The following is a 26,259-nucleotide window of genomic DNA, read 5'->3' as shown; positions in this document are numbered from 1 at the left end:
AGGTTCTCGGTGCCCTGCTGTCTGTAATCAGAGAACAGGGTATTGTGGTATTTCCTTATTTGGACGATATCTTGGTACTTGCTCAGTCTTTACATTTAGCAGAATCTCATACGAATCGACTTGTGTTGTTTCTTCAAGATCATGGTTGGAGGATCAATTTACCAAAAAGTTCTTTGATTCCTCAGACAAGGGTAACCTTTCTGGGTTTCCAGATGGATTCAGTGTCCATGACTCTGTCTTTAACAGACAAGAGACGTCTAAAGTTGATTACAGATTGTCGAAACCTTCAGTCACAATCATTCCCTTCGGTAGCCTTATGCATGGAAATTCTAGGTCTTATGACTGCTGCATCGGACGCGATCCCCTTTGCTCGTTTTCACATGCGACCTCTTCAGCTCTGTATGCTGAAGCAATGGTGCAAGGATTACACGAAGATATCTCAATTAATATCTTTAAAACCGATTGTTCGACACTCTCTAACATGGTGGACAGATCACCATCGTTGAATTCAGGGGGCTTCTTTTGTGCTTCCGACCTGGACTGTAATTTCAACAGATGCAAGTCTCACAGGTTGGGGAGCTGTGTGGAGATCTCTGACGGCACAAGGAGTTTGGGAATCTCAGCAGGTGAGATTACCGATCAATATTTTGGAATTCCGTGCAATTTTCAGAGCTCTTCAGTTTTGGCCTCTTCTGAAGAGAGAATCGTTCATTTGTTTTCAGACAGACAATGTCACAACTGTGGCATACATCAATCATCAAGGAGGGACTCACAGTCCTCTGGCTATGAAAGAAGTATCTCGAATTTTGGTTTGGGCGGAATCCAGCTCCTGTCTAATATCTGCGGTTCATATCCCAGGTGTAGACAATTGGGAAGCGGATTATCTCAGTCGCCAAACGTTGCATCCGGGCGAATGGTCTCTTCACCCAGAGGTATTTCTTCAGATTGTTCAAATGTGGGAACTTCCAGAAATAGATCTGATGGCGTCCCATCTAAACAAGAAACTTCCCAGGTATCTGTCCAGATCCCGGGATCCTCAGGCGGAGGCAGTGGATGCATTATCACTTCCTTGGAAGTATCATCCTGCCTATATCTTTCCGCCTCTAGTTCTTCTTCCAAGAGTAATCTCCAAGATTCTGAAGGAATGCTCGTTTGTTCTGCTGGTAGCTCCGGCATGGCCTCACAGGTTTTGGTATGCGGATCTTGTCCGGATGGCCTCTTGCCAACCGTGGACTCTTCCGTTAAGACCAGACCTTCTGTCACAAGGTCCTTTTTTCCATCAGGATCTGAAATCCTTAAATTTAAAGGTATGGAGATTGAACGCTTGATTCTTGGTCAAAGAGGTTTCTCTGACTCTGTGATTAATACTATGTTACAGGCTCGTAAATCTGTATCTCGAGAGATATATTATAGAGTCTGGAAGACTTATATTTCTTGGTGTCTTTCTCATCATTTTTCCTGGCATTCTTTTAGAATACTGAGAATTTTACAGTTCCTTCAGGATGGTTTAGATAAGGGTTTGTCCGCAAGTTCTTTGAAAGGACAAATCTCTGCTCTTTCTGTTCTTTTTCACAGAAAGATTGCTATTCTTCCTGATATTCATTGTTTTGTACAAGCTTTGGTTCGTATAAAACCTGTCATTAAGTCAATTTCTCCTCCTTGGAGTTTGAATTTGGTTCTGGGAGCTCTTCAAGCTCCTCCGTTTGAACCTATGCATTCATTGGACATTAAATTACTTTCTTGGAAAGTTTTGTTCCTTTTGGCCATCTCTTCTGCCACAAGAGTTTCTGAATTATCTGCTCTTTCTTGTGAGTCTCCTTTTCTGATTTTTCATCAGGATAAGGCAGTGTTGCGAACTTCTTTTGAATTTTTACCTAAAGTTGTGAATTCCAACAACATTAGTAGAGAAATTGTGGTTCCTTCATTATGTCCTAATCCTAAGAATTCTAAGGAGAAATCGTTGCATTCTTTGGATGTTGTTAGAGCTTTGAAATATTATGTTGAAGCTACGAAATCTTTTCGTAAGACTTCTAGTCTATTTGTTATCTTTTCCGGTTCTAGAAAAGGCCAGAAAGCTTCTGCCATTTCTTTGGCATCTTGGTTGAAATCTTTAATTCATCTTGCCTATGTTGAGTCGGGTAAAAACTCCGCCTCAGAGAATTACAGCTCATTCTACTAGGTCAGTTTCTACTTCCTGGGCGTTTAGGAATGAAGCTTCGGTTGACCAGATCTGCAAAGCAGCAACTTGGTCCTCTTTGCATACTTTTACTAAATTCTACCATTTTGATGTATTTTCTTCTTCTGAAGCAGTTTTTGGTAGAAAAGTACTTCAGGCAGCGGTTTCAGTTTGAATCTTCTGCTTATGTTTTTCGTTAAACTTTATTTTGGGTGTGGATTATTTTCAGCAGGAATTGGCTGTCTTTATTTTATCCCTCCCTCTCTAGTGACTCTTGTGTGGAAAGATCCACATCTTGGGTAGTCATTATCCCATACGTCACTAGCTCATGGACTCTTGCTAATTACATGAAAGAAAACATAATTTATGTAAGAACTTACCTGATAAATTCATTTCTTTCATATTAGCAAGAGTCCATGAGGCCCGCCCTTTTTTTGTGGTGGTTATGATTTTGTATAAAGCACAATTATTCCAATTCCTTATTTTATATGCTTTCGCACTTTTTTATCACCCCACTTCTTGGCTATTCGTTAAACTGAATTGTGGGTGTGGTGAGGGGTGTATTTATAGGCATTTTGAGGTTTGGGAAACTTTGCCCCTCCTGGTAGGAATGTATATCCCATACGTCACTAGCTCATGGACTCTTGCTAATATGAAAGAAATGAATTTATCAGGTAAGTTCTTACATAAATTATGTTTTTTCCGTTTTCTATATCCCCCCCCCCCCCTTAACAAAAGACAATTACGATTCGACATAATCATTACAACACTCAACAGGACACACTAAACAAAAAAAAAAAATTATTACCAAAGACCAAGCAAAACCAGTTCAGTATTTCTGAATGGATATATTAAACTGTCAATTTCGTTTAAGGGAAAAGATCTAATGAAAACAGACCACTTTCTGAAAAACAAAATAATCTCCCTTTCTTCTTCCAGATTGGTGTCTATTTGTTCCAAGATACATTGTTTTTTAAGGCAGTTTTTGACCTCTTGGATACTGGGGGCTGACTTATTTTTCCATTTTTTTAAGATTAGGTATCTTGCTGCTAAAATAGCTGAATTAACTATTTTAGTATTTACTAGTCGATCTTCCGGTTCTTTCCATAGGAAAATAATGTGTACTGGCAAGAGGGTCAAAGGGGGGATTCCTAATGTATTAAGCCAATATTGTACCTTCAGCCAAAACTGTTTAATTTTTGGACAAATCCAAAGCATATGCAGAAGATTGGCCGATGGTAAGGAACATCTGGGGCATAAGTTAAATTCAGTGTTCTTGCAGCGCACGGCTTTTTCAGGAGTAAAATAAGTCATAAGTAATAATCTTATATGGGATTCTCTCCAAGATGAGGAGAGAGTAATTCTTGAGACTTCAGATAGTGAATATTGAATTAATTCAATATCCCCCAGGTTCTGCGATAAAACCACCGCCCAATTATCAAGTAATTTTTCAACCTGGAGTTGCCTTTTGAGGAGTTTAGGTCTCGATATATGGGGGAAACTGATGTTAGGCCATTTTTAGCTAAGATTAGCCATTTCTCTATATTTCCCAGTGACCAAGTCCAACCAAATTTATCGACTAAGTTTAGGGCAAAGTGTCTTACTTGTAGGTAGGCGAAGAACTCTTTATGGGATAATTTGAACTCCTCTCTGAGTACCAAAAGTTTTTATACATTTCCTTTCAAAATCCAACAATTGATACATTTTCCCCAGACCTAGTGCCTCCCATCTCTGGAAAGGGGACAAATTAAGACCCGCTTGAAATTGAGGGTTACCTACTATTGGCATATGATTAGATACTCCTTGTTCGATATTGAGGATATTACACACTCTCCACCAGGCTAATAAAGGATTGAACATTGTTTTAATTTTTTTCACCTCTTTCGGTAGAGTGCTTCTAGTGCAATGAAGTAGAGCAAAAGGGGTAAGTGGGTATAGAATATATTTTTCCAATTCGTTGTTAGTAACATAGTCTCTTTCTGACATCCAGTCCAAGATTAAGCGGGTCAAAAAGGCAAGATTATAAAGTTTAATATCTGGCAAGGCTAGCCCCGCATACTCTCTAGGAAGGGACAATTTAGTTAGCGAAATTCTGGGCTTTTTATTCTGCCAAATAAATTTTCTAAGTACAACGTTAAATAATAAAACATCTTTACCTTTAAGAACCAGAGGAGTGTTTTGTAAAATGTATAATATCTTCGGAAGGCAAACCATTTTATATAGGGCAATACGACTTGACAATGATAGAGGAAGGTTCTGCCAGTTTTTCAGATTTTCTTTAATTTTATTCAATACCGGAGGTATGTTAAGATTATACCACGTATCTGGATTGGAAGAGATCATGATACCAAGGTATCTAAAGGAGTTGGTCACTATTTTAAATGGAATATTACCCATAGAGTCCTTGGATTGGTTAATCCATAATAATTCGGATTTCGACATGTTTACTCTATAACCAGAAAAATCCCCAAATTGTTCTATGATTAATATAAGTTTAGGGACGTTAATGGATGTTTTAGATGTATAAATTAAGATGTCATCAGCATATAGAACTAATTTCATCTCTTTCTCACCAATCCTAATACCATCAAGATGTTGTCTGATGTATAAGGCAAAGGGCTCAATTGAGATATTGAAAAGGAGGGGGGAGAGAGGACACCCCTGACGAGTACCCCTCTTAAGAAAAATATTTGAAGAAGTTAAACCATTAACTAATATTCGAGTAGAAGCTGTTTTATATAGATTATCAATAAAATTGAAAAAATTACCTTGTAAACCAAATTGATGGAGAGAGTGTAACAAATGATCAAAATGAACAGAATCAAATGCTTTCTTCGTGTCGATTGCAATGATTGCAGCGTCCGGGGCGCCTCTCTCCCCCTCCCTCTCCCCTTTCTTGTTAAAATAATCTATAGTTTAAAAAGTTCCCTGATCTTTGCTGACGAATTTCGTTTAGACATAAACCCTGCCTGATCTTTATGTATGATACTCTGGGGAGAAGTAGTTGGAGCCTATCTGCTATAATGGAGGACAAAATTTTATAATCGGTATTTAATAATGCTATCGGCCTGTATGATTCCTTTCTATCGGGCTCTTTCCCTTGTTTAAGAATTAAGGTTGTAAATGAAGCAGAAAAACTGGGTGGGGGAATAATGCCTTTTATATAAATCTCATTATATAAAGAAAGTAAATGAGGTGATATTGATTTGGCAAGTATTTTATAAAATTCGTTAGGCAAACCGTCGGGGCCCGAGGCTTTGTTTAAAGAGAGATCAAGAATTGCTTTTGAAATCTCGGGCTCAGTTATGGGAAGATTGAGCACTTCAACTAGATCTGCCGATACCAAATTATGTGTGATTTTATCCCAAAAAGATTCCTGTACCTGTAAATTTGAGGTTTTCAAACAGTATATGTCCTGATAATATTCAACAAAGGAATTAATTATATCTTCTGAAGATGTTATTGTCTTATCTTCTCCCTGTAATGAATCTATCACTGATGAGCACTTATCTCTTTTTACTAATTTTGCTAGCAGTTTTCCTGATTTGCTCCCATGCCTGTATAGTTTGGCTTGGAATTTCAGATCTTTCTGTGTAGCCTTAAGTAAAAGAAAAGAGTCTCTTTCCTTTAACACTTGGGTATATTTTGCCCAATTTCTAGGTGTTTTGTCTAATAGGTAGGAGTTATAAGAATTAGAAACAGATCTTATAATTTCTCTTTCTCTAAGCTTAAATTTTTTTGTCCTGTTTATAGAATAAGCTAAAATTTCTCCTCTCAAAACCGCCTTAGCGGCTTCCCAAAAAATTATGGGACGATTAATGTATTCTTTGTTAAAGGAAGAGTATTCCTGGAACTTAGTGTTTAGCCAGTTTTTAAATTTAAGATCCGAAGCAAGATAAGTGGGAAAAACAAATCTGGAATATCTTGAAGTAGGATTGCTCGGGAAGAACTCTAAGAGGATTGGAGCATGATCCGATATGCAGATAGGTAAAATTTTAACATCTAATTTTACTTTGCATAATCTCTCATCTATAAGAATCAAGTCAATTCTTGACAGTGACTTGTGCGCCTTAGAGAGGCAAGTAAAGTCCCTAGACTCTGGATTATGTGACCTCCATATATCTCTAAGACGGAGATTCTGAAAAAGTTTGAGAAACATTTTGGCTTCTAAATTATCCCTTTTGGTTCTGAGAGAGGAATTCTTATGCCTTAACCTATCTAGGGGAAATTGCGGTGCCATGTTGAAGTCCCCGCCTAATATCAAAAAGCCTTCTGTATAGGACAATAAATTTGCTTGAAGCTTTTCCCAAAAGGGGAAACTAAATACATTTGGAGCATATATGTTACATAATGTGTAGAGTATTTGGTCAATTTTAATTTTCACCATTATGAACCTCCCTTCTGGATCTGAGTTAGTATGGAGAACCTGGTATTTTATCTTTTTACCGAGTAGAATCGCTACCCCTCCCTTCCTTTGGGTACTGGGCGACGCAAGTACTTCATTCACCCAAGAGCACTTAAGTTTAAGAACCTCTTACATTTTAAGGTGAGTTTCCTGCAAAAATCCGATGTCTGTCCAAATTTTTCTTAACTGTGCTATTATTGTTTTGCGTTTGATAGGTGATGTGATACCCCCAATATTCCAAGAGGTCAAATTAAAACCGTTTAATATATCAATCATTCAAACATTGTATAAAAGAGAGGAAAAGAATAGGGTAACACAAAAAAAAAAAGACATGACAAGACACCCCAACATATAACAAAAACCATTGAAAAATGTAGGAGCTATGATCTAAGCCGTGTGTGAATATTATACATCTCATAGCCATCTATATTGATAATATCCAGCTGTAGATAAATGCCAGTTCCTCTCTACTAGATTGAAATCTTAGCTTATTCTGAGGGAAGTTGTTTTGATATAAATGTTTCTGCTTCTCTAGCTGACTCAAAAAAATGTGTACTGTTATTAATTATTATTTCTCCAACATAGGTGTGTCCGGTCCACGGCGTCATCCTTACTTGTGGGATATTCTCTTCCCCAACAGGAAATGGCAAAGAGCCCAGCAAAGCTGGTCACATGATCCCTCCTAGGCTCCGCCTTCCCCAGTCATTCTCTTTGCCGTTGCACAGGCAACATCTCCACGGAGATGGCTAAGAGTTTTTTGGTGTTTAAATGTAGTTTTTATTCTTCAATCAAGAGTTTGTTATTTTAAAATAGTGCTGGTATGTACTATTTACTCTGAAACAGAAAAGAGATGAAGATTTCTGTTTGTAAGAGGAAAATGATTTTAGCAACCGTTACTAAAATCGATGGCTGTTTCCACACAGGACTGTTGAGATGAATTAACTTCAGTTGGGGGAAACAGTGAGCAGACTTTTGCTGCTTGAGGTATGACACATTTCTAACAAGACTTGGTAATGCTGGAAGCTGTCATTTTCCCTATGGGATCCGGTAAGCCATTTTCTTAGTTTTAAATATAAGAATAAAGGGCTTCACAAGGGCTTTGAAGACTGGTAGACAAAAAACGTCAGGCACTGTATTGGACACCTTTTTCACTGGGGGCCTTTTCTAGTCATAGGCAGAGCCTCATTTTCGCGCCACTAATGCGCAGTTGTTTTTGAGAAGCAAGGCATGCAGATGCATGTGTGAGGAGCTCAGATCCACTGAAAAAGCTTATTGAAGGCGTCATTTGGTATCGTATTCCCCTCTGGGCTTGGTTGGGTCTCAGCAAAGCAGATACCAGGGACTGTATAGGGGTTAAATGTAAAAACGGCTCCGGTTCCGTTATTTTAAGAGTTAAAGCTTTCAATTTTGGTGTGCAATACTTTTAAGGCTTCTTCTGAGGCTATTTTTGGGAGAAAGGTTTTGCAAGCCGTGGTGCCTTCCATCTAGGTGACCTGATTTGCTCCCTCCCATCATCCGTGTCCTAAAGCTTTGGTATTGGTTCCCACAAGTAAGGATGACGCCGTGGACCGGACACACCTATGTTGGAGAAAACAGAATTTATGCTTACCTGATAAATTACTTTCTCCAACGGTGTGTCCGGGCCACGGCCCGCCCTGGTTTTTTAATCAGGTCTGATGAATTATTTTCTCTAACTACAGTCACCACGGTATCATATGATTTCTCCTATGCATATTCCTCCTTTACGTCGGTCGAATGACTGGGGAAGGCGGAGCCTAGGAGGGATCATGTGACCAGCTTTGCTGGGCTCTTTGCCATTTCCTGTTGGGGAAGAGAATATCCCACAAGTAAGGATGACGCCGTGGACCGGACACACCGTTGGAGAAAGTAATTTATCAGGTAAGCATAAATTCTGTTTTTCAACTTTGCTGGATAAATAATAGTGGCTCAGTGACCTTGATTTATTAGCTTGGTGCATAGCGGGGCCAGGTCCCTTCTTTTAGCAGATGTTTCTGCAGAGAAATCCTGGAAAAGCATAATTTTAGCTCCATCCAGAAATATGGGTTGATTTTTTTTTTTAAGTACTGCAGTAATAAAAGTTTATCCTGATAGTTAAGGGCTTTGGCTATGACTGGTCTAGGTCTGGGATTTCTGCTCTCTGCCAGTTGTCTTCCTAATCTATGCACTCTCTCTATAACTATCCTTGGGTGTGATTGAGGAATTTGCAATAAGTGTGGCAGTGTTATTGTTACAAATTTGTCAAGATCCTCATATTGCTTTTCTTCAGGGATACCAATGATTCTGAAATTATTTCGTCTAGCCCGATTCTCAATATCTTCCAATTTTAGCTGAAATTTTGTAAGATTAGAGTTTATAGTGTCTAACTTGCTATTGTGGGCTATCACATTATCTTCTAAGTCAGAAATTCTTTGTTCAGCTTCTCCTAAACTGTTTGAGAACTGGCGAACTTCAGTTACCAATGCGTGTATGTCTTGTTTTATTTTGGCTTTAAGGGTGTCAAATTTAGGTGAAAGGGCTTCAGAAATCTGTATAACTAAAGTTTGCAAGTCTATAGTCTCTCTTATCTGTGACATATTTGTGCTAGCGGGAGAGGTGTCTGTTGTGATTTCTGGTGTGGTTTTATTATTTCTTTTTTCTCTCTGCCTCCCAGCCATAGTGGAGGGAGGTGTTTTAGTATGTGTGGTGAAAAATGTATCCATGCAGTAGTGGTTGTGTGGAAACAAAAAATAAAAACTCAGTGAGGGGGGTGAGTGTGAGGGGAGTGATAAATTAAATAAATTTTGTGCTGTGATTTCTCTGTTATCAGTGTCAATTTTTTAATTAGTTTCAGGCTTGCAAAAATAATTTTTCTTATCCCTTTTCTCCTGCTCTCTGCTTTATTTCCCCTTCGCCTAGGGTTGTATCCACCCTAGAATATTTTACTTATCTTAGGTACTTTAAACATCTCAGGGGAAAAAGTAGAGTAATTTTTAGAGTATATACCGTTATGCTTTTAAGCAGTGCTATCTTGAGCAATACTATTTTCAATTCAACAGATGGTGGTCATACACAGGTAAAAAGTGACTATTTTGAAGAATAGAATTACATTGTAGGTTTAGACCTAATAATATAGGACCCAGAAGTGCCCACATATACCCTAACTCATATACACAGACGTGCAAATGGGCCCATATGCAGACAAAAATCTTATTTAGGCAAAAAGAGAAAAAAAAAAAGAAAAAAAAGCAGTCTAAACTAAAAAGGGTGTATAATCAGAGTCACTGATAGATTACGCCATTCTGTTGCATGTTCTAATTAAGCAGTTTGGCAGCAGCCCTATCTATGTATACAATTGTGTCAGTTTTCAGCAGCTAGTAGTATTAGATATGTTACAACGTTCAGTTCTCCAGTCACTTTGTATTGGTGTGTGATTTAAGTTTTTACTGAAGTAAAGTGATCAGTGATCCCCCAGGCCAAAGCTAGCAAAAAGCATTCGTATATTGTAAAAGAATAGCTCTGGGGTATAATAAGATAGTACCTGACCCTGGTCCTTTAGGGTATAATGTGTCTCCAGCGGTTAAAGTTCTCTAGGGGGCTTCTTTAAACAGGGTTCTTGGTTCTTTACCTCTCCACGCAACATCGGTGGGGAAAGATAAAGGAGTTGAAGGAAAAACAAGTGCTGCAGATGGTATTCCAGCCCTCCTCTTGAAACACGGGCAGGCAAACACCAAATGTGCCGCTTCTCGGGTAGTGCTCCCACAGCGCAGATCAGCGCCGCACCTTCAGGAATCAGATGTCCCGGTCAGGTGATCCACTGGAGCCGCGTCTTGCGGTGAGCCGTCTCAGAAGGTCCAGAGGGAGTATCACTCCGCCGTATCAGGTGCCCAACCGCAGAAGAGGGGCTATGTGAAGCCGGAAAGGAGCGGAGCACCAGCCAGAGGTACCCCGCCGGACACAATCCCCAACAGGTCAGTTTAGCCCGGTCACACAGGCTCTCATTCCAGTGATCAACCGCTAGGTCAGTCTGCTCCGGGCAAATCACGAACCACTACCGCAGCAGTCTCTGTGTCTGTGAGCGTCCACGTCCGGTGCTCAGGAAAGCCTCTCAATAGTTGCCTTGTTTCTTGGTATTAGAGTCCCGACTAGGAGACAAACCGAGTGTAACGTTTTTATATCGTTCTGCTGCTCTACCAGGAGAGCTCTTAACTTTTTGGCTTTTTTTGTTTCCCAGGATCAGACAGTAGTAAGATCTGTGGTATGTCTTTACTTCTTTTGATACTTTGTCATAATTTTCAAGGCCATGTATCCAATCTGTAAGCGCAAGTGCGATGTCTTAGCACTTTTGGAGGAGCCGATAGCCGAGTATAACTTGCTTGCTTGAGCCGCCCCAGGCCAGGGGTGTTCAGCACGCTTTCCCACTGCCAATAGCTCGTTAGGAGATACAGAGCAGGTGTCTCTCTGACCTTACACCTGAACTCCTCCCACCGGCTTCCTCCTCAGTCGTCGACTTTTCAAATCACCAAGTCTCATACGGACATTGTTCTGGCCTTTCTGAGGTCTCACGGGTGGAAGGTGAACAGAGAAAAGAGTTCACTCTTTCCTCTCACAAGAGTTTCCTTCCTAGGAACTCTGATAGATTCGGTAGAAATGAAAATTTTTCTGACAGAGGTCAGGATATCAAAGCTTCTAACTTCTTGCCGTGCTCTTCATTCCACTTCTCGGCCGTCAGTAGCTCGGTGTATGGAAATGATCGGCCTAATGGTAGCGGCAATGGACATAGTTCCGTTTGCCCGCCTACATCTCAGACCACTGCAACTTTGCATGCTCAATCAGTGGGATGGGGACTACACAAATTGGTCTCCTCTGTTAAATCTGGATCAAGAGACCAGGGATTATCTTCTCTGGTGGTTATCTCGGGTCCATCTGTCCAGGGGAATGAGTTTCCGCAGGCCAGAGTGGACTATAGTGACGACAGATGCCAGCCTTCTGGGCTGGGGTGCAGTCTGGAAGGCTCAGGGTTCGTGGACTCAGGAGGAGGCCCTCCTTCCGATAAACATTCTGGAGCTAAGAGCGATATTCTATGCTCTTCAGGCTTGGCCTCAACTAGCTGCGGTCAGATTCATCAGATTTCAGTCGGACAATATCACGACTGTAGCCTATATCAACCATCAGGGGGGAACAAGGAGTCCCCTGGCAATGATGGAGGTTTCCAAGATAATTCTATGGGCAGAGGTTCACTCTTGCCATCTCTCAGCTATCCATATCCCAGGAATAGAGAACTGGGAGGCGGACTTTCTAAGTCGGCAGACTTTTCATCCAGGGGAGTGGGAGCTCCATCCTTAGGTATTTGCCCAGCTGATTCAACTATGGGGCAAACCAGAACTGGATCTGATGGCGTCTCGTCAGAACGCCAAGCTTCCTTGTTACGGGTCCAGGTCAAGGGATCCCCAGGCAACGCTGATTAGATGCTGTAGCAGTGCCCTGGTTCTTCAGCCTGGCTTATGTGTTTCCACCATTTCCTCTCCTCCCACGTCTGATTGCCAAGATCAAGCAGGAGAGAGCTTCAGTGATTTTGATAGCACCTACGTGGCCACGCAGGACTTGGTATGGAGATCTGGTGGACATGTCATCCTTTCCACCATGGACTCTGCCGCTGCGGCAGGACCTTCTACTCCAAGGTCCATTCAATCATCCAAATCTAGTTTCTCTGCGTCTGAGTGCTTGGAGATTGAACGCTTGATTTTATCAAAACGTGGTTTCTCCGAGTCGGTCATTGATACCTTGATTCAGGCTCGAAAGCCTGTCACCAGGAAAATCTATCATAAGATATGGTGTAAATATCTTCATTGGTGTGAATCCAAGGGTTACTCGTGGAGTAAGGTCAAGATTCCTAGGATACTATCCTTTCTCCAAGAGGGAGACTAAATACATACAGAGAGAAGTGCACTCACTGGAACGAACAACTGGCTCAATACAATAGTTAGCCTGTTCTATGGCAATTTACCACCTGGGTGCAGCTTTTTAGCCCAGTAATGCTTTTCACAAAGAAGAACTTTCCTGTAGTATATCAGTCTGATCCCGCCTATTACGGTCAGTCCAGCCCCGAAATACCAGGCAATTCCTCTCTGAACAAGGAACACAGCAACCCCAGACGATCGTTTCGGCCTTCATTGGGCCTCGTCAGTGAGGTGTAGCCATATTCCTCTAAGCACAGTGAGCAAGGAGTCCATGTCTGGTTGCCCCTTTTTCCCATAGGGAGACTAAATTCATACAGAGAGAAGTGCACTCACTGGAACGAACAACTGGCTCAATACAATTGTTAGCCTGTTCTATGGCGATTTACCACCTGGGTGCAACTTTTTAGCCCAGTAATGCTTTTCACAGTGAAGAACTTTCCTGTAGTATATCAGTCTGATCCCGCCTTTCTCCAAGAAGGATTGGAAAAGGGATTATCGGCTAGTTCCTTAAAGGGGCAGATTTCTGCTCTGTCTATTCTTTTGCACAAGTGTCTGGCTGATGTTCCAGACGTTCAGGCGTTTTGTCAGGCTTTGGTTAGAATCAGGCTTTTGTTTAAACCTGTTGCTCCGCCATGGAGTTTAAATTTAGTTCTTAAAGTTCTTCAAGGGGTTCCGTTTGAACCCTTGCATTCCATAGATATCAAGCTTTTATCTTGGAAAGTTCTGTTTTTAGTAGCTATCTCTTCGGCTCGAAGAGTTTCAGAGTTATCTGCCTTACAGTGTGATTCCCCTTATCTGATCTTCCATGCAGATAAGGTAGTTTTGCGTACCAAACCTGGGTTTCTTCCTAAGGTAGTATCTAATAGGAATATTAATCATTAAATTGTTGTTCCGTCACTGTGTCCTCATCCTTCTTCAAAGAAGGAACGTCTGTTACACATCTTGACGTGGTTCGTGCTTTAAAGTTTTATTTGCAAGCTACTAAGGATTTTCGTCAAACATCTGCATTGTTTGTTGTCTACTCTGGAAAGAGGAGAGGCCAAAAGGCTTCGGCAACTTCTCTTTCTTTTTGGCTGAGAAGCATAATCCGTTTAGCTTATGAGACTGCGGGCCAGCAGCCTCCTGAAAGAATTACTGCTCATTCTACTAGAGCTGTAGCTTCCACATGGGCTTTTAAACATGAGGCCTCTGTTGAACAGATTTGTAAGGCGGCGACTTGGTCTTCGCTTCATACTTTTTCTAAATTCTACAAATTTGATACTTTTGCTTCCTCTGAGGCTATTTTTGGGAGAAAGGTCTTACAGGCAGTGGTGCCTTATCCCACAAGTAATGGATGAACCCGTGGACTGGATACACCACAAGAGAGAAATTTATCAGGTAAGCATAAATTTTGTTTTTCCAGCCTCTAGTTCTTCTTCCAAGAGTTATCTCCAAAATCATTATGGAGCAATTGTTTGTGTTGCTGGTAGCTCCAGCATGGCCTCACAGGTTTTGGTATGCGGATCTTGTTCGGATGTCCAGTTGCCAACCTTGGCCACTTAAAATTTAAGACTGGACCTTCTGTCTCAAGGTCTGTTTTTCCATCAGGATCTCAAATCATTAAATTTGAAGGTATGGAAATTGAACGCCTAGTGCTTAGTCATAGAGGTTTCTCTGATTCAGTGATTAATACTATGTTACAGGCTCGTAAATCTGTTTCTAGAAAGATTTATTATCGAGTTTGGAAGACTTACATTTCATGGTGTTCCTCTCATAAATTCTTTTAGAATTCCTAGAATTTTACAGTTTCTTCAGAATGGTTTGGATAAAGGTTTGTCTGCAAGTTCTTTGAAAGGACAAATCTCTGCTCTTTCTGTTTTATTCCACAGAAAAATTGCTAAACTTCCTGATATTCACTGTTTTGTACAGGCTTTGGTTCGTATCAAGCCTGTCATTAAATTAGTCTCTCCTCCTTGGAGTCTTAATTTGGTTTTGAAGGCTTTACAGGCTCCTCCATTTGAGCCTATGCATTCTTTGGACATTAAACTACTTTCTAAGTGTTGTTTCTTTTGGCCATATCTTCTGCTAGATGAGTTTCTGAATTATCTGCTCTCTTGTGAATCTCCTTTTCTGATTTTTCATCAGGATAAGGCAGCTTTGCGGACTTCATTTAAATACCTACCTAAAGTTGTGAATTCTAACAACATTAATAGAGAAATTGTTGTCCCTTCTTTGTGTCCTAATCCTAAGAATTCTTTGGAAAGATCTTTACATTCTTTGAATGTGGTGAGAGCTCTGAAATATTATGTTGAAGCTACTAAAGATTTCAGGAAGACTTCTAGTCTATTTGTTATCTTTTCTGGTTCCAGGAAAGGTCAGAAGGCTTCTGCCGTTTCTTTGGCATCGTGGTTAAAGCTTTTGATTCATCAAGCTTATTTGGAGTCGGGTAAACCCCGCCTCAGAGAATTACAGCTCATTCTACTAGATCAGTTTCCACTTCTTGGGCTTTTAAGAATGAAGCTTCAGTTGATCAGATTTGCAAAGCAGCAACTTGGTCTTCTTTGCATACATTTACTAAATTCTACCATTTTGATGTATTTGCTTCTTCGGAAGCAGTTTTTGGTAGAAAAGTAATTCAGGCAGCTGTTTCATTTTGATTCTTCTGCTTATGATTTAAGTTTTTCCTTTTATTTATGAGAATAAACTTATATTTGGGTTGTTGGTTAATTTTTTTCAGCGAATTGACTGTTTTTATTTTTATCCCTCCCTCTCTATTGACTCTTGCGTGGAGTTCCACTTCTTGGGTATTGCTATCCCATACGTCACTAGCTCATGGACTCTTGCCAATTACATGAAAGAAAACATAATTTACGTAAGAACTTACCTGATAAATTCATTTCTTTCGTATTGGCAAGAGTCCATGAGGCCCACCCCTTTTTTATGGTGGTTATGATTTTTTTTGTATAAAGCACAATTATTTCAAAATTCCTTTGTTGATGCTTTTTACTCCTTTCTTTATCACCCCACTACTTGGCTATTCATTAAACTGAATTGTGGGTGTGGTGAGGGGTGTATTTATAGGCATTTTGAGGTTTGGGAAACTTTGCCCCTCCTGGTAGGATTTTGTATATTCATACGTCACTAGCTCATGGACTCTTGCCAATATGAAAGAAATTAATTTATCAGGTAAGTTTTTACATAAATTATGTTTTTTAGTATAACTATACTTTTGTAATGTATTTTTGTTTTGTGAGACTTTTTTGTTTTGCGAAATAGCTAACCAGAGCTCTGAAATTGCGGTAATCATTCTAGCGTAAATTGCATTAATGCTATCATGTTTACTTTCAACTCGTAACACAAGTGATGTGCCAGACAAGCGATAAACCCCTTATCACTTGCTCACAAACGTTTGTGTTCCACTCTTCATTTGGCCCTTAGTGTTTCATATTCCTTTATGTACGAGCACACTTAAAGTACATATCTGAGATTTTGATTTGATTTTTTTTTTTTATATTTTTTTTTAAAGGAAATGTTTGCTAAAAACTTAGAAGACCCAGTATGTCCTGAAGGTGAACAAAATGATGGGGATAATGTTAGCACCATGTCCACTTCTTCAAATTTTGAGCCGTTTGCAACAGATGATTTAGGTGAGACACTTTCATTTCAACACAGTACTGAATTTTTTACAAATTGCTCTTGGTACAGAAAAAAAAATACTAACAAAAAATGTGTTGCCGTTACATGTTATGTTTTGTTTCCACCCTCAGGTAATACTGTTATTCATTTAGATCAAGCATTGGCTAGAATGCGAGAATATGAACGCATGAAAACTGAAGCTGAAAATAGTTTAGGTGCTGAGTCCTGCAATAATCCTAACAATGCTGCCACTAATGTAGAAGGTAATTACTAAATATGTATATGAATATTGTGCAGCCTTTTAACAGCCCTTTTCTTTTTTTAAAAAATTTCTGCATGTTTAAAAATGTGCTAAAATGTTTGCATTCTTCTGCATGTAGAAGTGCTAAAATAATATTTACTTTTCATTGTTACGTTTGTTTCATATTATTTGATGATTGCTATGTTGTCATTTATGGGTTAAGGAAGAGAAATTTAAAATGCTACTAAAATAGTATATTGCTTCTACTTTTTTCACCAGTTTATAATTTTGCAATTTAAAATTTGCATTATTGCTAATTCCATAAGGTAAGTAGTAATGTATATGAGACAATGATGTCTGTGTTGTACTGCTCACATGAAAACAGGAACAAGCACAAAAAATGTATTTTCTTTCCTATGGCATTGAGTCCACGATTTCATTCCAATTACTAGTGGGAGTTCAACTCCTGGCCAGCCGGGGGAGGCAAAGAGCACCCCAGCAGAGCTGTTAAGTGTCACTTCCCTTACCCATAATCCCCAGTCATTCTCTTTGCCTCTGTCAAGAGAGGATGTGCGAAGATGGTGTCTGAAGATATTTAATCCTTTAATGGGTACTTTTCCGTACAATCAAGGATTAGGATATATGCTGTGTCCATGTCAATCCCTTTAGTAAGAGTAATGGTGGCTTTTAGCAATTAGAAGGCGGCGAGGTGGTCCTTGCTTTACTTCTAACATCTATGCTACCCCTTTGTTTTGAAAACCAGGGTTGGTTACTCTGTTTTTCTTTTCTCATCAGGTCATCTGTCAGAGATCGGTTGCATTTGGCATACCTGAGACGCTGCTTCTGCCCTGCAGCTGAAGCTCCTGAGGTAAGTGCTTTTATTTCTTCTAGGTGAGAAGACCAAGCACTTTGGAAGTTAATTCCCTCTCCTTGTTAGTCTGGAGCTGGGTATGTAAAAAATCTCGTCATGGTGGGGATTTATAAGGGGCTCTATGCTGCTGTATATTTATGGCAGTTATCCAGCGTATCTGTGCTGCTGTTTATTTAAAACAGTTAACCAGTGTGTGTGTAATCTTTGTGTGGGAAACTTAGTGACACATATCTTTTTCCTCAGTCCCTGCTCTAGTTCACAGGGCAAAGTGTGCAGTACGTAGTGTCAGCACTAGCCTGTTAGTTTTGGAAGCCATTTTGTCCTTTCATTCAGGCAATTAGGGGTTTATCCCTCTATGGGCGTTATGCCTTAATTTCCTTATGTAAGTAAACATGAGAGCAGAGCGCTGCCGACTGGTCAAGGAATGATACATGTCCGTGGGATTTTTACAAAAACATGGTGTCTCATTGTTACAAAATTTTGTGGTGCAGTTATTTAGAGCGCTGTAGAGCGAGGGGGCGTTTTTATTAGGGGGGGGTGATTTTCTACGATAATAGCGGACGCTCTCTATTTTCCTAATCAGATTACTTTTTCTCGGCGATCGCTATGCGTGCCTTTGTTGTTACCTCTGGCCCTGCTTAATACAGCTTATTTTGCGGTGTACTTCGAGCTGTGAGTTTGAGAGTTTGTTTAGGCGAAAGTGTGTTGTGACCGTATTAAACTCTATAGTTTGTTTCCCTTGCCTGTTTCTCCCAAGGGTTTTCAAAAATTCTTGCTTATCAAGTCGCTTAGAATGGGGACTTTTATGTCTTATTCTTCAATGTAACATATTGAAGTGATTCCTTCTATGTAGGGAGACTTGCAATGCTTTGATCACACTTCCAAGAGTTCAGGTTACACTAAGGACTTAGTCTTAGCGTTCCTGTAAGCTGAGTTTTTTTCCTTGTGTATAGATTTTATATTGATCTATAAGGAAATGGATACGTTTGTCCTCTTTCTTTTTTGGTGTTCTCTGCATTTGTCTTTCTTTCATGTAAATGGCAAGAGTCCATGAGCTAGTGACGTATGGGATATACATTCCTACCAGGAGGGGCAAAGTTTTCCAAACCTCAAAATGCCTATAAATACACCTCCCACCACACTCACACATTAGTTTTACAAACTTTGCCTCCTATGGAGGTGGTGAAGTAAGTTTGTGCTTGATTTCTATGATTTCTTCTATAAGCATTACAAAGCATTCTGAAGCCCAATTCCTCTCAGAGTACAGTGTCAGAGGGATGTGAAGAGAGTGTTGCCTGTTGATTTTTATGGTTTCACTCATGGGAAATCTTTTCAAGGTTTCTCTGTTATCGGTCATAGGGATTCATCTCCTACCTCCCTTTTCAGATCGACGATATACTCTTATACCATTACCTTTGCTGATAGTTTTCAGTACTGGTTTGGCTGTCTGCTATATGTGGATGGGTGTCTTATCAATTTTTAAGACTCTCTCAGCTATGTTTGGCGCTTCATGTATTAATATAAAGCTTGAAATATATGTATTTACCTATATTTGCCATGAGTCAGGTCGATGTGTATTTCCCTTTGCAGTCAAGCAGTTTCAGTATGGGAATCATGTTTTAGGAAGTTATTTTTTTAATATTTTCTTACCTGGGGTTTAGTCTTTTTTTCCAATTTGACTTGTTTTTTCTTAAATTTCGTGGGCAAATCTAGGCTCGCGAGGGGGCAAAACAATGTTATTAATTGCATCATTTATGGTGCAAAAAAATTTTGGGCACAAATTTGCGTCTATAGTGTCGCGTCTTTATTGACGTTTGTTTGGCGCAAAGACGCGCGTGTTATGACGCAAGTTGCGTCATTTTTGGATGTTGGTTGGCGCCAAAAAAAAATTGACTTCCCTTTGCGTCGTGCGTCATACTTGGCGCCAAATCTTTTTTTTGTTGTATTACCCCACTTCCTTTATGCTCTGTCTATATTCTAGAGGGTTTTGCTGTTTTTGCTTTTCTGTCTATTTACCATATACATTTTTTCCCATTCCTGAAACTGTTATATCAGGAAATTGGATATTTTGTTTAAATTTTTTGATCCTGTCTCAGAAGCTACTGTAGGAACCATGCTGCCTGAACACAGTTCTACCATAGCTAAGTGTATCTGTTGTAAGCAAGCTGAGATTATATATCCGGATATATTATGTAACAGTTGTCATGATAAACTTTTGCATGCCGATAATGTTTCTATTAGTACTAGTACAGCGTCTGTTGTTCCCTCAATGTACATGATATCCCTGTTGATATGAAAAATTATGTTGCTGATGCAATACAGAAGGCTATGTTTGCTATTCCACCTTCTAATAAACGTAAAAGGTCTTTTAAAACTTCTCATAAAACTGATTAAATTTGTAATGACCGACAACATACTGAAATATTCTCCTCTGAAGAGGATCTCTCTGGTTCAGAAGATCCTACTTCAGACATTGAAATTAATAAATCTTCTTATCTTTTTAAGATTGAATATATTCGGTCTTTGTTGAAAGAAGTATTGGTTACTTTGGGTATTGAGGAGTCTGGTCCTTTTGATAACAAAACCAGTAAACTTTTAAATTCTGTTTTTAGACCTCCTATGATTACTCCTGAGGTTTTTCCTGTCCCAGATGCGGATTCTGATGTGATTGCTAAGGAATGGTCTAAACCTGGTGCTTCTTTTAATCCTTCTTTTAGGTTTAAGAAGTTTATATCCTTTACCAATGGCTAATTGGGAGTTTTGGGGAAAAGTCCCTAAGGTTGATGGGGCTAGTTCAGGTGTAGACAATTGGGAAGAGTATTATCTCAGCCGTCAGACTTTACATCTGAGGGAGTGGTCTCTCCATCCAGATGTTTTTTCAGATTGTACAGATGTGGGGTCTTCCAGAAATAGATCTGATGGCTTCCCATCTTAACAAGAGACTTCCCAGATACCTTTCCAGGTCCAGGGATCCTCAGGTGGAGCTGGTGGATGCATTGGCAGTTCCTTGGTCTTACCAACTTGCTTATATTTTTCCGCCTCTAGTTCTTTTTCCAAGGGTGATCTCCAAGATCATAATGGAACAATCGCATGTGTTTCTGATAGCACCAGCATGGCCTCACAGGTTTTGGTATGTGTATCTTGTCCGGATATCCAGTTGTCAACCTTGGCCACTTCCTTTAAGGCCAGACCTTCTGCCTCAAGGGCCTTTTTTTCCATCAGGATCTCAAATTGCTAAATTTGTAGGTATGGAAAATGAACGCTTAGTCAGAGGTTTCTCTGACTCAGTGATTAATACTATGTTGCAGGCTCGTAAGTCTGTTTCAAGGAAGATTTATTATCGGGTTTGGAAACCTATATTTCATAGTGTTCTCATAAAATCTCTTGACATTCTTTTAGAATTCCAAGAATTTTACAGTTTCTTCAGGACGGTTTGAATAAAGGTTTGTCTGCAAGTACTTTGGTTGAAATAATTTTTATTATTATTATTACATCGTAAACAGGTACAAATCACATTGTTCATTCAGTACAATCCATATCAAATCCACTGACCCCTTGACCAAAGCTCAAGTCCAGTTTTCAATATTCCTTTGTGAATTTGGTACCCTAAAAGATTGCTAACTTACAAAAAATTAACGTATATAGCATCTATGGCATAATCCATCGGTCCTGTATTGTTGCATAGTAAATTATAATTTCAAAATTATGGGAGCATGGTATTAGGGACTGGCAAAAGGTAACATATCAAACCGTTTATCACTGTTTCCTTCTCCCTGCTCGTCATGTTTACTCAGTGTATATTTCCCCCTCCCCCCACCCCCCCCCCCCCCCCCAAACAACTTAATAACAAAAATAAACAAACATAAAATTAAACTACGTTCAACTTGCCTGTCGCTTCATTCCTCTTGCAGCAGATCCAGGAAAGGGGCCCCCACCAATCATTGAATTCAATCCAAGTCGTTTACATGTCACTATAGTTTAATTCCTGTTGTAAGTCGCCCCCTATACCCTGACAATAGTCCTCCTCTCCCATTGCTAGAATGTGCGCCCTCCCCCCTCAAGTCCTACTAGTATCCTGCCAGAAGCCAATAGTACCAAATTTTGGAGAATTGATCATAATTATTTTTAATATGGGCTGCCGTTTCTGACATTTTATATGTAGCTTGGATCTTATCCATCACTTCCCCCCAAGAGGGAACTCCTGATTTCCAATATCTTGCCACACATATTCTGGTGGCTGTACAAAGAGTGCGTATAAACGTGTTAATGGGAGCACCAAAGGGTTCTATGTGTTCATTCAACAGTGCTTGTGGTGCTGTTAGAGAAATGGTTTCAGATAGTACTTCACTGAGTAGGTCAAATAGTCTAGACCATATCTGTTTGACCTGTGGGCAGCTCCACCACATGTGGATGTATGTCCCCGTTTCAGCACATCCCCTATAGCAAAGTTTACTGCCCCTTTGAGTGTAATGGGAGGTGATTATGGGGGTCAAGTACCATCTAAAAGATGTTTTAATACAGTTTTCTCTAAAGTCCGCACTAATTAATCCCTTACTGGATGTATATAATATTGATTCCCATTCCTCCCTTGAGTATATTTTGTTTAATTCCTTTTCCCACTTCTCCATCAGTGAAGTTTTAGAGGTATTTTTAGCTTTCTGAATCGCTAAGTATATGGCTGAAATCATTTTTTTGTGTCGTTTAGTGGAATTACAGAAATGCTCTAGTGTTGTTAACTGCTTCACTGAGCTGTGTGTCCTAAATTTAGCAATAGCAGAAGATACTTGCAAATATAGAAACCATTGCATTTTCTCGGGGTTAACTTTATCTTGATTTTGTTGATATGTGGCTATTTTATTTTTGTGTAAAAAATCTGCTACCCTATACAGCCATTTATTGTCCCATTTCCCCATGTGCGTGTGAAAGTCTGGGTTTAGAAGAGTCTTTATTGGTCTCATGACTGAGTCTGTTGGTATTAGGTTTAAAGATCTGGACATCGAAGTCCAGAGCTGCATCATCTCCATCGTAAGTCTAGAAGCCGACATTCCCTTAAAGGGTTGTTTCGAGTGGTCCCATAGGATATCATCTGGGCTTTTGTATTCTGTCATGAGCGTCTCCACCCGCACCCACACCAGGTCCCCTGATTTCCTGCTAAAAAGGGTGGTCTGCGCCAACCGCGCCGCTTGATAATAGTGTATTAAATTTGGTGCTCCCACCCCTCCCAATTGTCTATGTTGAAGGATATGATATGGAATTCTAGCTTTTTTGTTACCTCTAAGAAAACCCATCAAGTCTGTTTGTAATTTACCCAGGTCAATCAGTGGTATTTTAATTGGGAGGGCTCGGAAGAGGTATAGAAGTCTCGGAAGAATATTCATTTTGATTGCCGTTAATCGGCCGTACCAAGAGTATCTGCCTTTTTTCCATATATTTATGTCTTTTCTAATCATTCTATATAGAGGGACATAATTTAATCTATATAGATCAGCTATATTATTCGAGATTTTAATCCCTAAATATTTGATCGACTCTGTAGTCCATAGAAATTCAAAATTGGTTTTGATGAGTTTTTTGGTATGGTTGGGGAGGGCTATAGGAAGGGCTTCACATTTTTCAAGATTGACCTTGTACCCCGATATATCAGAGTAATCTCGCAATACCCGGTATAAATTCGGGAGGGAAATGAGTGGCCTAGTCAATGTAAGGAGGACATCATCTGTGAACAGGGATACCTTAAACTCCTGCCCTTTGAGTGAAACTCCATGTATATCTGGTGACATACGAATCATCTCTGCCAATGGTTCTATGCAAATCGCAAATAAAAGTGGCGAGAGCGGGCAGCCTTGACGAGTGCCATTTAAGATATCTATTAGTTTTGATTGATAAACCGCCGCCCTAACACTAGCTGTGGGATGAGAGTAGATGCTTTTAATAGCTTGAACAAATGGGCGTGGATACCTAACCTAGTTAGAACCTCCAGCATGAAGACCCAGTCTATTCTATCGAACGCCTTCTCCGCGTCCAACGAAAGGACCAGAGAAGGCGTTCTCGTTTTGCTAAGGTATTCTATCAAGGAGATTGCGCGCCTGGTGTTGTCTGGGGCCTCTCTATCTTAAATAAAGCCCACCTGATCTGGGTGGATCAGTGTAGGTAAATGTATTTTTAGTCTATTCGCTAGAATCTTGGTGAAAATCTTAATGTCCTGATTAATAAGGGAAATGGGTCGGTAGCTTTGACATAACTTTGGGTTTCTGCCGGGTTTAGGTATAACTACTATTTTGGCTTGTATAATTTCTCGGGGGATCTCATTACCTTGTAAAATATCATTGTATAATGAAACCACATGTGGGGTTAAAACCGATTTATAGAGTTGGTAATATTCACCTGGGAACCCATCTGGGCCTGCTGCTTTTCCCAGTTTAAGCTCTTTTATGGCGTTAAGGACCTCTCTAGTCGTGATCTCTGCGTTTAGTTCATCACTGGCCTCTTTATCTAAAGGTGTAAGTTTGATGTCGTCTAGAAATTTAGACCTACGTCGTCTTATCTGGTCGTTATGTACTACTTTTTTCCCATCGTAAAGATGAGCGTAATATTGAGCGAAACTGTCCGCTATCTTTTGGGGGTCTGAGGTGCACGAGCCATCAGATTTCTGTAAGTAAGGTATAGCGAAAGATTTAGTCCGCTCCCTAAGCCTATGGGCCAAATACCTATCCGGTTTGTTTGAGTACAAAAAGTATTGTGATTTTAATCTATGTGCTGCCCTCACAGAGGTCTTATTCCTAATTGTTGCCAGTTCTACTCTTTTAGCCTGCAATTGTGCAAATACGTTAGGTGATAAGTTCTGTTGGTGTGATCTAGTTAGAGTGTCTATTTGTTTTTGCAATGTATCTGTTTGGAGCCTAGTAGTTTTGGTTAAAGCGGCTTTTTCTTTAATAAGTAACCCTCTGATATAAGGTTTGTGTGCCGCCCAGATGGTAATAGGGTTGGAAGAAGTTCCTGTATTAATACCCCATTATTCTGATAATGCTTTAGATATAAACTTGTGCGTCTTAGGATTTTGGAGAACATATGGGTCAAAGTTCCAAGACCGTGTCGCACTAGTATGGAATGTTTGTTTGATATCTATTTGGACTATGGAGTGGTCCGACCAGGCACATGCATGAATCTTGGAAAAGGCTAAGTCTGGAATCAATGTTTGACTTACATATATGTAATCTAATTTTGAATAAGATTTATGCGCAAATGAATAGAATGTGTAGTCATTTGTCTTACCATAGGTGATAAGTTCTGTTGGTGTGATCTAGTTAGAGTGTCTATTTGTTTTTGCAATGTATCTGTTTGGAGCCTAGTAGTTTTGGTTAAAGCGGCTTTTTCTTTAATAAGTAACCCTCTGATATAAGGTTTGTGTGCCGCCCAGATGGTAATAGGGTTGGAAGAAGTTCCTGTATTAATACCCCATTATTCTGATAATGCTTTAGATATAAACTTGTGCGTCTTAGGATTTTGGAGAACATATGGGTCAAAGTTCCAAGACCGTGTCGCACTAGTATGGAATGTTTGTTTGATATCTATTTGGACTATGGAGTGGTCCGACCAGGCACATGCATGAATCTTGGAAAAGGCTAAGTCTGGAATCAATGTTTGACTTACATATATGTAATCTAATTTTGAATAAGATTTATGCGCAAATGAATAGAATGTGTAGTCATTTGTCTTACCATGTAAAGTGTCCCAGGAGTCTAGAATATTGTGTGATAAGAAAATCTCTTTTATTTTCTTAATTGTGGAGTTGTGTCTCAGTTGTTTTTGGGATAGTGGATTTTTGTCTTTATTTTGGTGTGCATACATCGACACATTGAAATCCCCCCCCCCAATATTATCCTGGAATGTGACCAGTGAGTCAATAGGTGTGAGACATGAGAAAAAAAGGTTGCTTGTGTTTCATTAGGTGCATATACATTACAAAAGATTATTTGCTTATCTTGTAGTCTCCCTTTAAGTATCAAAAACCTGCCTTCCGGGTCCCTAATTGTCTCCTCCACCACAAACCCTACCGACTGGTGAATTAATATTGATACACCCCTTTTTTTTTATCCGTTATAGAGTGAAAGTGTTGAGTGTACCCCCTGGCCCAGTATTTAGGTATGACTTCTCTAGTAAAATGTGTCTCCTTAAGGAAAATGATGTTCGCTTTTAGTCTAGTGTATTGGCATAGCGCTGTCCTTCGTTTAAGGTCTGTGTTAAGGCCCCTAACGTTGTGTGATATCAGTCGGAGATTACAAGCCATTACTCACTATTTTGTAAGTGGGGGACCCCCCCCGGATCCGCTGTCTCTTCAATCACTATGGTTGCCCAGAGGCATCGTAGACAAAGCTTTCTCTTGTTAGGTGATTAATGTAGATAGGCAAGATGAGTCGTCGGGACATAAACAAAAACAAGAACAAATGAGTTTACATTCAGTAACAGTCTGTTCAATAACCAAATTAGAACATGATAACTAAGGATAAAAACTCTTTCTCCTATATAAGAAAAACAAAAAAAATTAAAAAACAAGAATAGTCTCAACCCTGACCTCCTCCTTGCACAGGTTGATCGTATTCTACAGGAGAGAAGGGAAGAAACTAGTGGGGAAAAAGTAAAAGAGAAAATGGTATCTAAAAAAAAGCAAGGTTTAACATTTTCTCAACCATATAAAGTGTACCACCTTCTAAATACACCCAGTACTTTCTAAACCTGCTACTCAAAGGATTCCAACCCTCTTCAGCTCCCTCTAGTAGGAGTCCAGTGACTATCAGAGCTCCTTGTTTGTCAGTTCTCATCCCAGAAGTAGCATTGGATGTAGAGATGATACACTCCTCATCTCCCTCTTGTCTCAGAGAGATGGGGTAAGACTTATCCTAACCAGAATCAACTAAATAAAGAATGTCAAGACTTAGCTTTTCTTTTCGAAACTCTAGTCCATTTCTGTCTCTGCTGGTGAATCTGGCTTGACGA

General features: G+C 39.7%; 1 protein-coding gene across 1 annotated transcript in view; it reads left to right on the top strand.

Moving 5' to 3' along the window:
* PCM1 (pericentriolar material 1) overlaps positions 1-26,259 on the top strand; it is a 1,063,655-nt gene that overhangs the window by 841,394 nt on the left and 196,002 nt on the right. Inside the window, exons 18-19 of the mRNA XM_053700258.1 lie at positions 16,044-16,164; positions 16,285-16,416. Of these exons, the coding sequence (XP_053556233.1) occupies positions 16,044-16,164; positions 16,285-16,416 (253 nt within the window). The remainder of the gene's footprint in view (positions 1-16,043; positions 16,165-16,284; positions 16,417-26,259) is intronic.

Source organism: Bombina bombina, chromosome 2 (genome assembly GCF_027579735.1).
Source record: "Bombina bombina isolate aBomBom1 chromosome 2, aBomBom1.pri, whole genome shotgun sequence".
Taxonomy (NCBI): domain Eukaryota; kingdom Metazoa; phylum Chordata; class Amphibia; order Anura; family Bombinatoridae; genus Bombina; species Bombina bombina.
This window is presented reverse-complemented; position numbering and strand designations above follow the sequence as displayed.